General features: G+C 41.1%; 1 protein-coding gene across 28 annotated transcripts in view; it reads right to left on the bottom strand.

Annotated features, from left to right (window-relative positions):
- Positions 1 to 14,894, bottom strand: part of camk2g2 (calcium/calmodulin-dependent protein kinase (CaM kinase) II gamma 2) — a 95,254-nt gene that overhangs the window by 46,443 nt on the left and 33,917 nt on the right. For all 28 annotated transcript variants that reach the window (XM_049601360.1, XM_049601357.1, XM_049601351.1 and 25 more), the window contains exon 3: positions 4,854 to 4,913. In XM_049601360.1, coding sequence (XP_049457317.1) covers positions 4,854 to 4,913 — 60 coding nt within the window. The remainder of the gene's footprint in view (positions 1 to 4,853; positions 4,914 to 14,894) is intronic.

The following is a 14,894-nucleotide window of genomic DNA, read 5'->3' on the forward strand; positions in this document are numbered from 1 at the left end:
GACAGCAAACTAGCTGGACTGCTTGGCCAGACACAAGTATGATGCTGAATGTATTAAAACTGTGTGGACCTTGAATGAATGACTAAGAAAAAATTTGGATCCTATGGCTGGACCAGTTGGGAGCCACGACTCGATACCATTTTTGATGCCACAGCAAAAACATAAACAAGATCACTGCCCCATGGCTGTTTGCCTCCATGTACCAGTCAAGTTTCTCTTACAGTTTACATCCATGTCTGTGTTGCTTCACACACATCTCCCCCCAGCAGCACAGACAATCTATACAATCAGTACAGTTTCAAAGTGGACACACAAGATCAGTGTCACCAATTCCATATCAGACCAAATGTCTCCCCTTCTGTTCTTGAGATATGACACTGTATAATGGCCAGAAAAGTGTTTGATGCAGAACATTATGATGACCTTTGACCTTTTGGATAAAAAAAATGTCATTGCTTCATCAGTTTAAGTTATTAGACATTTGTGTAAAGCTTTGTAAGAGTTATGACCAAAACATGTTTTGTGAGGTCACAGTGACCTTCAACCTCTGACCACCAAATTCTAATCAGCTCATTCTTTAGTCCACGTGAAAGTTTGTGCCAAATTTGAAGTTCAAATTTAGGGTGTTTGTGAGATATCATGTTCATGAGAATGAGATGGATGCAAGGTCACACTGACCTTGACCTTTACCCACCGAATAATCAGTTCATGGTTGTGTCCAAGGGTACGTTTGTGCCAAATTTGAAAAAAACTCCCTCAAGGTTTTCTTGATATATCGTATTCACAAGAATGAGACCTTTGACCTATGACCACCAAAATCTACTCAGTTCTTCATTTAGTCGTAGTAGTTTGTGCCAAATTTAAAGATAGTCTCTTAAGGCGTTCTTGAGATATAGCATTCACAAGAATGGGACAGCCAAACATACAGATGTAGAAAAGGCAGACAACCTGAAAACACTATGCCTCCAGATATGGCTATCGCTGACACAGAGGCTTAGAAGAGTCCTCTGCATACAAAATAGGATTGTTTTTGATTTTTGGTAGATTGTCAATTAACAGTATTATGACTATTCTTAAATGTTTTCCTTAAGTTGTAAGCCTACACATTCTTTATGCTTTTCGTATGATTTCTGTTTTACTCCGTTGCTTCACTTGAAAGCTGATAGATCTGTTTTCTATAGAGTAGCTTCAGTACTTTTGTTACCATTGATTAGATAATTAACTAAGATTGTATAGTTTTAAACACATGGTATCTAAAAAATATTTTAGTATCAATCATTTGACAGCCTTATTTTGCCAATGAGTAATGCTTAGTTACTACTTTTTCCATGACTAACGTGTACTGAGTTTTCAAGTAACTTGCCCAACACTGCCTATAAAATAATCTGTTATTTTATGTGCCTGTTAAAGAATATTTAAGAGGACAAAGTGCAAAGTTGGCACAACATTATTTATCACTCCCCCAGATATCAGATTCAGTTACTTGATACCTGCAGCATACATCATCACATAAGCAACCATGATCAGAGTGTATTTACACGAGACAGGAAAGGCAAAGTAAAAGGTGCTTTTTACCTTGATGATGTGTTTAAGGTTTGATATTAAAGTCCTTTTGTGTTGTTTACTCTGATCTAATTTATGTAAGTCTGTAATGGAATTTAATGAAGTAGCAGTATTATTTTGTGCTGTTATTTATGAATCAAATCATTTAGTTTGATGTTTACTTTAATAAACAAACTTAATCAGGTTGTGTTGCAAAAAAAGCCTGTATCAATTGTTTAAATGCAGCTTTTATTGAGGAAAACCCTACATTTTGTAAGCTTTTAATGATTCCTTATCGTCGACTTGGCAGACGATCAATGCATCATTGATCACCGGCCAGTGGGAACAAAGCACAAGAACCGCACTTAACACAAATCAGCACAACGTCATTGTAGTATATTCATTCACAACCATAACAAACACGCACAAGGTCAAGTGATACACGATGCTCAGAGGATACCAGGTTTTCAGCGGCAGAGTTTTTCCCTGCTCATCTGAAATGATCCACTCCAGGGCTTGACTGTAGGTTTCTAAAAGCCTGAGGGCCACCTGGCTTGTTGGCAACCAGGAATCGGCTTTTGGATGACAAAGTTGACAGAGTAGTTGCCATATTTTAATCATTTATAATTAATGTGATACTGGTAATTTCCTTTCAGGTTCTTTCTCTGTTAAAGAAGCACAAAAGCAGGCAGGAAATATCACTGTACACAGAGTGGTGAAAGCTTAATACAACTTTGACCATCAGCTTTCTTGAACCAGCACCTCTGGATTCCAGCAGTTTTAACTGGATATGCACAGGTAGATTTAAAAACATGCTTGCGTCAAGGTGGGTGAAGGTGCTTCGGTGCTTTAAATTAGGCCTGCATATGTTGGATATTATTTCCTCTTGCTTCAGGTGGCTTACATTTAGAGAAAAGGAAACTTGACAAGCTCTCCTCTTGAGAACAGGATAAGAAAGGAGCAGCTGAGGGAGGAAAAGAAAGGAAGAATAGGACGACGATGAAGCAGGAATCAGGTGGGACGAAGAAGAAAGGGAGAATGAATGAAACCATACCTATTATGCTGTTATCATATCCTGCGTGTGTGTGTGTGTGTGTGTGTGTGTGTGTGTGTGTGTTAGTGTGTTAGTGTATGTCTATGTGAGTGTGAGTATAGCTTGCACTGGGCGGCACACTACTGTATGATAAGACACTTGGCAGTTCTGCCACAAAGATACTTTGCCATTTACTTCCTTTCTCCAGGGGACAGGGCCTATTGTCTGGGTTTTACACACACACACACACACACACACACACACACACACACACACACACACACTTTGGTAGTAAAAGATGTCTTGAAACCCAAGTGTTAGACGCACTAGGTAAATCCCATAATAATGTATGAGACTTGAACTTAACACAGATTTATGACATTCACAGACATTTACAGTGATGTTCCTACCTAATGATCTTCTGCTACAGAGACATTTTGGCAAATTGGCACCATTAAATTAGCCGAATTAGCTATTATCAGTTCCTGTCTGCAGTGTACCCATGGATGTCAGGACAACTATCACTGGATTACTTTGATGCTGAAGCAAGCTTCAAAACATGATGATTCTCAGGTAAGTTCTGGATTTATAAATAGCGTTGTAGTTCTTTTTTTCTCGCACTTTAATTTATAATGGACATTTTATGATATGCCCAAAAAGTATAACTCGCACCGAATCCTAAAATATGAGTATCCCGTTGGTCTGTTTAGATTTGACCAAGTTATGTCTCAGACAACAAGGAGTGAGAGTTTTGACATAAATTGTGGCAATCAGGCTCTGATGGTTTTAAGTACCTTGATTATCTCCATGAGTTATGTGTTACAGCAGTGGTTCCCAACTGGTCCAGTCACGGAGTCCAGATTTCTCCTTAGTCATCACTTCAAGGTCCACACAGTTTAATACATTCAGTGTCATACTTGCGTTCGGCCATATCCTTAAGCTAGTTTGCTGTCTCTGTTAAGTAGCTGTCCATTGTTCACTCACTCTACAGCAGGAAACGGCACTTTAAAATAAAAACTCTGTGCTGGAAATTCACTAGGGCTGCCCCCTAATGTTCGACCAAACATCAGTCAACCAGAAAGGTCATTAGTCGGCAAGAGTTCACTGGTCGCTTTGTTGTAGAAAAAAATTAATTAATAAATAAACTCTATTAGGAGCTGCAACTTGTCAAAAATAAATCAAAACCTATATGACTGGACCATGTGGGAATTTACTTTGAAAGGACAGACACAGGAAGTGTCCACGCTCAGCAGTCAGACAGGAGTCAGGTTAATTTCCAGGGCTGGTACCTGCGGTTATTCCACAGGCTAGTTAATAACATGTCGGGCAGGAAATCCAAAGTGTGGGATCATTTTGAGAAGGTGAAGGACGAACCCAAGGTGATATGTAAACTCATCTTCATTGGTCGACTACAAACATGACATATCATCTGAAACATGGAAGTAGCTACATGCCCATTAGCCCACAGCGTCATTAACAGGCGGCTCGCTCAGTGTGTGACGTGCACTTGTAGATAAAATATAGGCCTATATTAATGAAGGTTCATTAGTACGGTTTTGTATTTCTCTGTAATGTAGCACAGTGTTAACAATGTTACTGATACTATTCTTTCTCACACCTTCAACTCAAACCACCACAATATATCATTTAATAATAACATCGTAAATATGCGGTCCTAAATGACGACTATTGGTTGCCTAAGAAAATTCTTAGTCGGGGGCAGCCCTGAAACTCACTGTACTTTTAAAAAAAAAAAAAAAAAAAAAAAGTTTGTTTTTTTACAAACTTGACATGTGAGTCACCCGCGACCCACTTTTGGACCATGACCCACCAGTTGGGAACTGCTGTGTTACAGCACTACTGAAACTGGAGATCACAAGCTTTCTTTATTGATCAAAAAAACACACTTAACATTGTTTTATCAGCTTGATACTTCATGAATTTTCCTACTTTTATGGGAAATGCTTCTAAACGTGACTTTGAAGACTGACTGCTACAGAAAATGATGCATAAAACAGATGATTTATCGTCTATCATCTTTTTCCTGTTCCAAACTATCATTATTATATCAGCCTATTAGTCAGCCTCTGAAATCAAGGGTTATCACTTCAGTACTTCTCTACATATTGGGTTTTATTAAGGTCAGCAGTAAAGGAAAAAATATTTAAAAGGAAAACTGTTGCAGTGACTTAATTCATACTTCTTAAAATCTTATTCCCGATGTTCTGTATTAACACAGCCGCGCCACTAATCCGCTCGGCTCTCGAAAATGACTCACCTATGTTTGGATGTTTCAGCAGACGACAGATTCTTGCCTCCCGCTCCAGTTTCTGGTGATCTGAGGAGAGGAAAGAGACAGAGGAAACGGTAAGGTCACAGTATCAGTATCAGAAAGAGAAGCGAGACACTTGGTTTTGTCCGATGCGTGAGAGACAGTGACCAAAATATCAGAGGAAAAACAATTCTTGGAAACCCACTGAGAGAGTGGACACAAAGGAACACACAAAGTCAACATGAAGGCATTAACATAAACTAAATCTGACTGCAGTTCATGTTTTTCAATAGCACTTCTGCAACATGGCATTCTGGAAACAGCTCCTTCTACATAGCTCTTTAACAGATGTAGTGCTAATAAATAATATATAATTTGTTTGGTTTTTCTAAAGCAAAGATCTTTGCTACCATTAAAACTTGATATCTTGTTTGGAAGGATTTCAGAAACGCCTGCACCAGCGACTATGTGAATTGATTAAACATTTTCTTTCAACTGTGCCGCTGCAACACATAAACACACACTTTACCCCTTTCTCTCCAGCATCTTCTGCTCCTCCTACTCCGCTCAGAACAATAGTTTTCCTCTAAAACCTGCCATTTTTACGACCAACATCAAATCGACTTGAGCTGGAGGGGACGGCAGAGACAGGATGTCAAAAAGGTACAGCGAGCCAGACGAGCTAAGAGGCCAAAACAGTCAGTGGCTGTCAACTAATATGAGTCTGCACAAGTGGACAGACACACACAAACACACACACACACAAACAAAACCTCCAGCACAAGCTTTTTGCACTTAGTGAAATTAGTCTTGTGGGTCCAGCCTTAATATAATCAGTGTCCAGTTAATGATTCTAATGGCGAGGATGTCCGTGTGTGTGTGTGTGTGTGTGTGTGTGTGTGTGTGTGTGTGTGTGTGTGTGTGTGTGTGTGTGTGTGTGTGTGTGTGTGCAGCTGCATGTTTAGGACAGGCAGATTGGTTGCAGGACAGATACACCACATAGATACAGTGGATGGCATCTCCTGCTGCAGGGTGTCAGAGGTCAAGGTCATACCGGACATTCCCGTCACCCACCAGCTGCTGGTCTCAGGGGACAGATGGGCTGCTTATGTGGGTGTAAATGCCTGTGTGCATTTGACTTTTTGGTGTGCGTGTGTGTGCAGGAAAGAGGGGGGGAGACAGTGGACATCCCTAATCCCACCACCCAATGCAAGGTCATGGTGTGTAGATATCTATTAGTTTTGCCACTAGTGATGATCTGAGCATACAGTAATCTGCTGATTATTTTTTCCTTAAATCGACCCATTGTTTGATTTTTAAAATGTCAGCACATGTACCAATTATACTGTTAAGAAAGCACAAACATCATTTATGACGGAAAGCAGCAATGAAATGCCACGATGTGTCAGTTACCAGTGCTCGAGTAATTATCCAATCTTATCATGTCCTAGAATATATTCTCGTAACAGTAGCTGATGCACACCAGCGCTGATTTGCTTTTTATTCAGATGACTTTTTGGAAATGAGAGACGCAGCTGAAAAAAGAGAAGAGATGAGATGACACTTGTTAAAACTTGTCAGAAGAAAGCAACTACGGTGACCAAGTTCAACCCTGGTGAGTCAGCAAACTGGAGTTAGGGTTGTTGATGGACTAGAAGAGTTGATGACACAAGTGCAGATCTGCAATAGCTGCGACTACATACACCTGCATGCATCCACATGTTAATGCAGTCACACACACAACCTCATGAATACTCGTCACTTGCTCTATGATGCCTCACTATGACAACTGGTTTATGAGTTACGAGAAATGACATGACACAATGTTCATGTGTATGACTGTGTGTGTGCATGTGTGTGTGTGCTGGCAGTTAATCAGCTGTTGTCAGCGAATGTTACGTGCCTTTTTTGTCACAGACCACTCTCTGTCACCATCATCAGCTACAGTAACTGGCATGAACACAAATACACAACTTCACACTAGTAATGTTACAATACCCATACCAGTATTGGAAATGCCTCCGATACTGCCTAAAATGTTGGATCGGGTATTGGGTAAATAACCAGCACAAATTAATCAGTCAAGCGAGCAGCAGCAGTGACACACCGTCCGACAGCAGCACACTGTGAATAAGGAGGCTGGGTGGGAACAGAGCACCTGCTGCAGCAAGCAAACATGCCGTCTGCGGTCATTTTAAAGCCTAGTTCACATTACATGATTTTCACCGCGATTTTGACGTCGCAGAGGATCTTGAGAGCCATGACGAGTCCTCATGTGTGAACAAGCTTACGAGCAAGTCGCCCCCTCGTCTGCGACTGGGGCTGGATATCTGGCATGCTAGAAAACTGGATAAGTCTGACACAACTGACAAAGAGCATCAGCCAATGAGAGGCAGGATACGTCCCACGTCGGCACGCAGGAGGATGGAAGAAATGTGAGGAGGACAAGCCGCAGGGTTGCCAGGTCCGCTTATTAGCTGTGACTTTGGGCTTGTTTCTAAAGTGGAGTTACTTACTTGGGCTTGCTCTCTAAATGTCACCTTCCTCTATATATATCCATCTAATAAGTTATTTAAACGCATGATAGTCGTTTCTTTTGGGCTTGTTTCCATAGCTCTGGTTGCTTGTTTTCTCCCAAGATCGGGCAACACTGACCAACCGGCAAGCAACAACAATGGCGGCGTCCACACGATCACGGGGAGCGTGTAGTGTTTGGACCCAGGCCCTGGAGGCAGATCTGATTCAACACTGGGAAGAATATCCATGCCTTTACGATGTGTCGTCTCCAAGTTTGGTGACGTCACCCCGTTATCTGGGGCTCTGAGGGCGAGGGCTCGGTGGAGAAATCTTGTGGTGTGCACACACAGGTCGTAACACAGTTGGCGAGACTCTCGATGACAGAAACACACGTCGCCAGGTATGAACACTCAAAAGATTACGATAGTCTCTGCGACGCAAAATCAGGGCAAAAATGGCGTAATGTGAACTAGGCTTAACTTGACCAGTTGATTTCACTACAAGCTGATTGGCTGTAGAAACAGGTGACGTGCTTCATGTTCTAAAACCATCCGCCAGCAATTTGACCAGCGGAGTTGCAGGTGACACCATCAGCTGGCTTGAGATGAGCTCAGATGGCCAGTTCACACTGCTGCAACTTTTCTCCGCAACGTTCTAAAATAGTTCGCGAATCATTGGTCAGAGCTCAGCTTAACATTCACGCCATCCTAGTATCAGCAGATGCTGTTTGAGCAGCAACCAAAATAATGAATAATGATTTCCTCCTCAGTGTAACAAATTATGTGTAGATTATCCTTTGCACACTTGAATAGTATTGTAAGGCACAGAGCCCAGGGTGTATAAGATAATATATAACATATAATGGTTGTTATTCAATTTTCATTCATTTTATTTGGCTTCTTATAATGAAGATGGGTTAGCAGTATACATCTGTTTATTTTTTCAATTATTTTTGAATGGCAGCAGATTGGTGCTTGATATCTGCTGGTATGCAAGTTAAGGTTTCAGCATTGATAGAAGGAAGGAAAAAATAGTATCAGAACATCTCTCCATCACACACACACACACACACACATTTGACCTCCATGCCAAATTTCAGCCTTCTAGGGCAAAAACTGCAGCTGCCAAAGGCTGTGGAAATCTTTGTGGACCTATCAATCAACCGACCACCAGTGCGACCTATAGAGCTGCTGGTTGCAGCTAATAAAGCCTAAACACAGAGTATAATGCAAATGGAAGTCAACACACTGTTTCCTAATCATTAGCTGCTCTGGTGGCAAAGCCATCAGTCCCCTTGGAGGTGTACATTAAGCAGCAGTAATGGTAAAACCAGAAATCCCACACTTAGACACCAACCAGGAGAAGAAACTAATGGAGTTACATGTAATCAATGAAGTCAGCTAATAGGGTGGAGGTAACACAAAGGTTAGAGGAGGCTTCAGTTTGTTCCAATCCCCCGGCTGGCTGGAAAAACACAGGCAGGAAAAGAGAATAGGAAATACTTCCTTCCTACACAGCAAACACTGAGGGGCCGTTAGAGGCAGAGGAACATGTGAAACTGTGACAAAGATGAACCACATAAATATAGATATACAAAGGGTTTAAAATGTATGACAATTAAATTACACTTCTGTATTTTACTTGGCACAGCAGTGGCAGCACCATACAACCAACACCAGCGATCTCTCTTTAGTAAGAAGTAAGCTATGAGAGACTCAGACACTGACAGGAGATGTCAATTAGCTGAGAGATGACTAGCGGCGTAAAGGTTTGTGCATTGATTTCCTATTAAATCTTTCACCACAAACAAGCTCCTGCAGGAAAACACAGGGAGGGATTGAAACACTAGCCCAAATGTGACCTCAACCCTCTGACCCCACAGGGCTAAGCCAATCAGCTGCAGCTTTTATCCTGCATGTCTCTGTAAGCAGACATGTATAGGCCTATCCTGTTCAGTTCAATATCCATGCTTTTGTTTAGACCACACACACACACACACACACACACACACACACACACACACAGTGAAGCTTTAATCTGACCAGTGTACTCAGAGGATAAGAAATCAAAGCATTCTGCAGACATTCCACAACCTTCTTCTCAGAGCCATAATGGGCTATTTTGGCTGCTTGTATTCTTAGAAGTTGGATCAGCCTGCGAAAATAGGACTATTTTTCAATGCTGGCCTGAGATGACGGCTTTATTATGCTTGTGATGGCAGACAGTCTTGGCAGCTTGCTGCTTAGAAACACTAGAAACTGACTGAGGAGTTTCAATGGCGAGATGAGAGAATCAGCGCACGCTTCAAAGGGACAAATTGTATAGAAGAGAATAGAAACAAGAGAAATTGACTGCAGCTTAACAGAAGCTGATCAGTGTCAAATACAGAAGGTAACACCGTTAAAAATAGCAGTCTGTTACACAAAAATATGTTCTTTTATAAAATCAGCACAAAGGGCAAGTCCATCATCAAACCTAAACATCACATAGTGCATTAACATAACATAGGCTTTACATTCCTCTGTCATTGTTATTTAATACTTATGTCCTTTTGTTGTTGGTTATATTCAGGATTATTTTATTCGATTAAACAATTGATATTCCTTTTACTACTAATCGACTGGTCATCAGTCACCTGAATGCACTGTCATCCATCATTGCGGCTTCTGAAAGTCGTTGTGACTGCTGCCCAGAGGACTGGGAATCAGGACAGCCAGAATAGGTGGCTTGCTTACTGCAAAATCGGACCGTATGTAGTAGAACATCCTGGTATTTATGGCATACTGGATTTAATATACGTATACCTAATCTTTTACTGACATACTGTATATTATGGTGTTATGGGTATTGGAATGCACAGCTAGTGTGACTGCTAGAAGAGCATTTTTGTTATTACAGAGGAAGTAAAGTACTGAAAAAAGGTACCGCTGGGTACCAGAATAGGCTTCAATTCAAATGTTAACATTACCCAACTTTAGTGGTTACTAGATAAAACAAAACTATAAATAACGAAAGAAAATTGAAGACAGTTTTATCCAACTAATATTGTAACTAATGGCTTCTTTTAAGTCTAGATTAGAAACTTTCAAATCTTACATCTTATACCACTAACCTCATTTATATCAATGAGGGTAAGCTAAGTAACAGAAATACCTTATTGTGTAATGTTATACATTAAATAGCACCACAAACTACAACCTCCAAAATGATCAACAAAAACTGATAATAACCTTCATGAAGGGAGGATGTATTGCTTGGATTTTTTTGTTGTATTAGACTGCATTAGCTTTAGCTAGGTGTACCTAATAAACTGGAAACTAAGTGTAGATTTGACTTAGTGACAAAGAGGAATCCCAAAAACTGATAGAAAGCTATGACGAGTGCGACTACAGGGTGCGTGTTACGCACACTCTCAAAATGCCAAACACAAACTGAGAAGTGAGGTATTCACAAAGACCAAATAAAGAATTTTGAACCATTTTTAGATAAAACAGCCAAATTTTCCCATGTTACATCACATTATCATTGTAGTGGGCTATAATGGTAAACACATAAAGGCATAACTGGTGTGTAAGTTTCTTAGTAACTTTTCTTTCAGTTTCTTTGTAGGATTAAATAGTGAAAAAGTCAAACTCATCCCCACCCATATACAGCATACACACCCCTTTTAAAGCTTTACAGAGACATGCAGTGATATAGTGTCTGCTCCGAAAACACAACACACAGCACTTAGCCCAATTGGATTGAGTGATGAGTGACGGCGTGGCACATCATCATATTCATTTATCCCTCCAACCCTCCCCCTTATTACTATCTCGTCTAGAAGCTCTGAACAGACCGGAGCAGTGGATGGATGGATGGATGGCTTCTTTCAGCCCACATTCACTCTTTGAAAAATGATCCATAGCCCCTCCCCCCATGTGCAACAATTAACTTGTGCCTGCAGGGAAAGACACAGACAATGCTTTACAATAAATGCCAACTAACTGACTTCAGAGAGTAAACACAAAGACCAAAACCAGCCTTAACCACTTGTTTTAAAATTCTGTTGACAAGTGGGCATTTTTGCTCTGCACTGTCTGCAGATTCTGTTGCTAAATTTGGGGTTTATGTAACTTCTAACACACATGAATTCTTCCACCTCAAGTTGCACCAAACTTCCTGTCAACCAGAATTTTTCCCCCAGAAAAAAAGCCCGACTATACACCAAGTATTTCAATTAAATAAGACTTTATATCAATGATACACTGCTGTGTTTTATCAGTAGTAGCACAACAGTCATTTACAGTGTGCACGTCACAGGTTATAACTGCCTCTACCAGTTTTTAAATAGTCAGCGCGTCAGTCTGCAGCTCCGTCAAAGTCCCCTCTCCTCAGCGACTGTCACAGACCGAGCAGAGTCAACAAAAGATCACGGTTGCCATGTACAGATTTTCCATCTGCTGATTGGAGCCGACCTGGCAACCTGCACCGTAAGCATAGCAGGATATTATCATGATGAGTCACTGATTAGACACCACCGGCACACACAGAACAGCTTCTACATTTTAAAGAACTTTGTCATGAAGCCACTCGTGCACGGCTGCTTTTGTTCCAAAGTAGTCGTACAAAACTACAACTTACAGCTAACCCGACGATACTTTCACAAAATCCGATGTAACTGGAGTCAACACAATGCAGGTGACTATGAGATACAGTAATCTACGACAATACTGCAACATTTGTGTTGTTCAAGATTAAATCAAAAGAGTACTTTTTCAAGAGAAGGAATTAATCATGTCCAAGGATACAATTAAGTTTTCATTAAAGGCTCTTCACCAACAAGGATGAAATTAGCCGAGTCTGGCAGTTTTGTTTCTCAAAATGTGCGTACGCTTCAAGTAGTGTATTGTATTAGACTGCATCTATGTGCATTTCAAGTCTGTAAGTGTGTGTGTGTTGGTGTTGTTTCACACATCTTTTCCTTTCGAGCAAAGCCATTAGATAACCTAGTGATTCCATTTGAAGCCTTTAGCGACTTTCCAGACAAGTCAATGAAAGCAGCGCTGTGAGCACGACTAAAAGCATGGCTCTTAGCTTTGTTTCCTCACGTCATACACACACACACACACACACACACACACACACAAAACAACACAACCTAAAAACACACAAACCACTTTTGGACACTCTGATTCCATGAGTCCACTCAGAAACAAACACACTCGATTAATCTGGGTGTGTCTCCGACCAGAGCCGAAACATTCTGTCTGCCCAAATGACAGACAATTAACACTGATTCAATGAGGATGCATTGAAGCTGATGGTCTGACCGTATAAAGCAAGTTATCAGCAAAATGGCGACGTCATCTTCCCAGAACCAAAGGTGACGTCTTCCGATTGCTTGCTAGTCTAAAAACCTCAAATATTAAATCGCATAAGACAAAGAATGGCAGATGATCCTCACATATTAGAAGCTACAACCAACATATGTTTGGCATTTTTGCTAGATAATAATATTAAAGGTATACTATGCAGGAATTGCCATTTGAATTACTGCCTGTAAACCCTATTACCAGTGAAAGTGGAAGCCAACCCCAGATTCACTCCGCTCTGCGTTTCCCCTGGCTATATTTGCATTTTTTTCTGTTCTGTGTCCGTCACATATAGTCGCAATATCAGTGCTTTGTCAAATTGTATTGTGATGTATAATTTTCTCTACATTGCCCAACCTTACATCTCTTGTCAGGGTCACTGTTTGGTTAGAAAAATCTAGTTTATAACCCCATGCCAAGAAAAGAAAGACAACTAGAGGAACATTTTTATAGAGACAAGTATGTGCGTGAGTATCTTGAAGACACTGCTGCAAGATAATCGCAGTGAAGTAGAGCTTGTTAAACACTGGAGGGTAAAGTCTCCCTATCTGAGGGTATGAAAGGATAAAAGGAAGACCAAGTGATATGAGATAAATAAATGACAGACTGACAGAAACAGAAAAACAGACAGAGACTTCGGGTCAGCGTGGCCCAGAGAGCAGACAGGACTATAAATAGATCCAATCCTCCTCCAGCTTACAGCCCTGAATCACAGTGACCTGGCCCGCCCTGCATCACCAAGCACAGAAGCAGAGACACAATGAGACAGAAAGTGAGAGACAGAGAAACAGAAACAGAGAAAGACTGACAGATGGAGGCGTGCAGAGAGACAAGAAAGGCGGTAGGCGAGTTTCTGACACTGATCATTTCCCCTCCTGTCACAGCTTCCTCCATCAACAAGTGGCTCCAGTCAGACGTGCCTCTGCTGTGAGAGGTCAGTCTGGTGTCAGTGGGCCAACGCTGAGGCTCATGTCACCTGCTAAAAGCCAAGAGCATGATGTAAACACGATGAGGAGGATACTGACGGAGGAAATGATGAGGGGAAAGCTCAGACGGTGGTGATACCAATTATGGTAGCGAAACCCAAAATATAATACTTATGTTTTTTGTGGGCCAACCCCGCAAGGTAATGTCGCTCTGGTTCCTTTGACAAAAACCCAAAGGGATATTTCCCTTGGAGTTGGATTATTGTGGCGAACACAAGTTAATGATACTTACACATTTTGTTCTTGAAGATAATCACAAATTAACACCACTTTTAGGATTTTTGAAGCTTAAATGCAGTCGTAAAAAGTAAAAAGCTAATGTTAGGCTGTAAACAAACTACACCGCGGTCACATGACTTCAACATGGCCACCACAACAAGGCTGTACGACCATGTTCAGGGTGATGATGTTCTGTAGTCTTATCTAGCCACTCGTTAGCAACCGTCTTTTTTTAAAACACATAAAAGCTACAAGATTTTTGACGGGATTTACTAACATATTTTATGTCGTTTAACAAAATGCGATGTTAAGATTGTACTAACCACAGACCTTATTTCAGGCATCTAAGCAAAACCCTGTTCAATAAAACCCATTGGCTTCGAGACAAGGGAACTGGAAGTGCCAAAGATTTTCAGACTGATTCCTCCAGCCCTCTAGATCCATTAAACAACAGTAGGAAGCTGGTACTTCTTTCCTTCTCTACTATTTCTAAACAATTTATAGCCTGGACTGACACCCAATCCTCAAAACCCCTCACCTCTTCCACCCCAAACCGGCCACATTTTTCATCCCTCCACTGCAGTATGCTAATTAGACAGAGACAGACACCAGTTCTGCTCTACTGGACCCCAGAGATGGACACAGTGCGCTGCCACAACTCAGCCAAGAGAAAGAAAACACTAGAAGGTATAAAAAGAAACAGGACAAAGAGTCCACAGCCATATTAGCAGCTCTGTGAGGCTGTGCTTAGGCACAGAGGTGCTTTGAGATAAATGCTAACATCAGCATGCTAACAAGCTAAAAAGCCTCCAGTTTCCTGCTCGCTATGCAGATACCCATTAACTCTGGCCCAAAATATAGTTTTCTAATCTTAACAGATGAGGACAATGTGAGAGACCCAGTTTTGTTCCTAATTATGGAGTGCAATGATTTGGCCCAAACACCACACCAACAGAACATGACTTTAGAGT

This window comes from Epinephelus fuscoguttatus, linkage group LG16 (genome assembly GCF_011397635.1).
Source record: "Epinephelus fuscoguttatus linkage group LG16, E.fuscoguttatus.final_Chr_v1".
NCBI lineage: Eukaryota > Metazoa > Chordata > Actinopteri > Perciformes > Serranidae > Epinephelus > Epinephelus fuscoguttatus.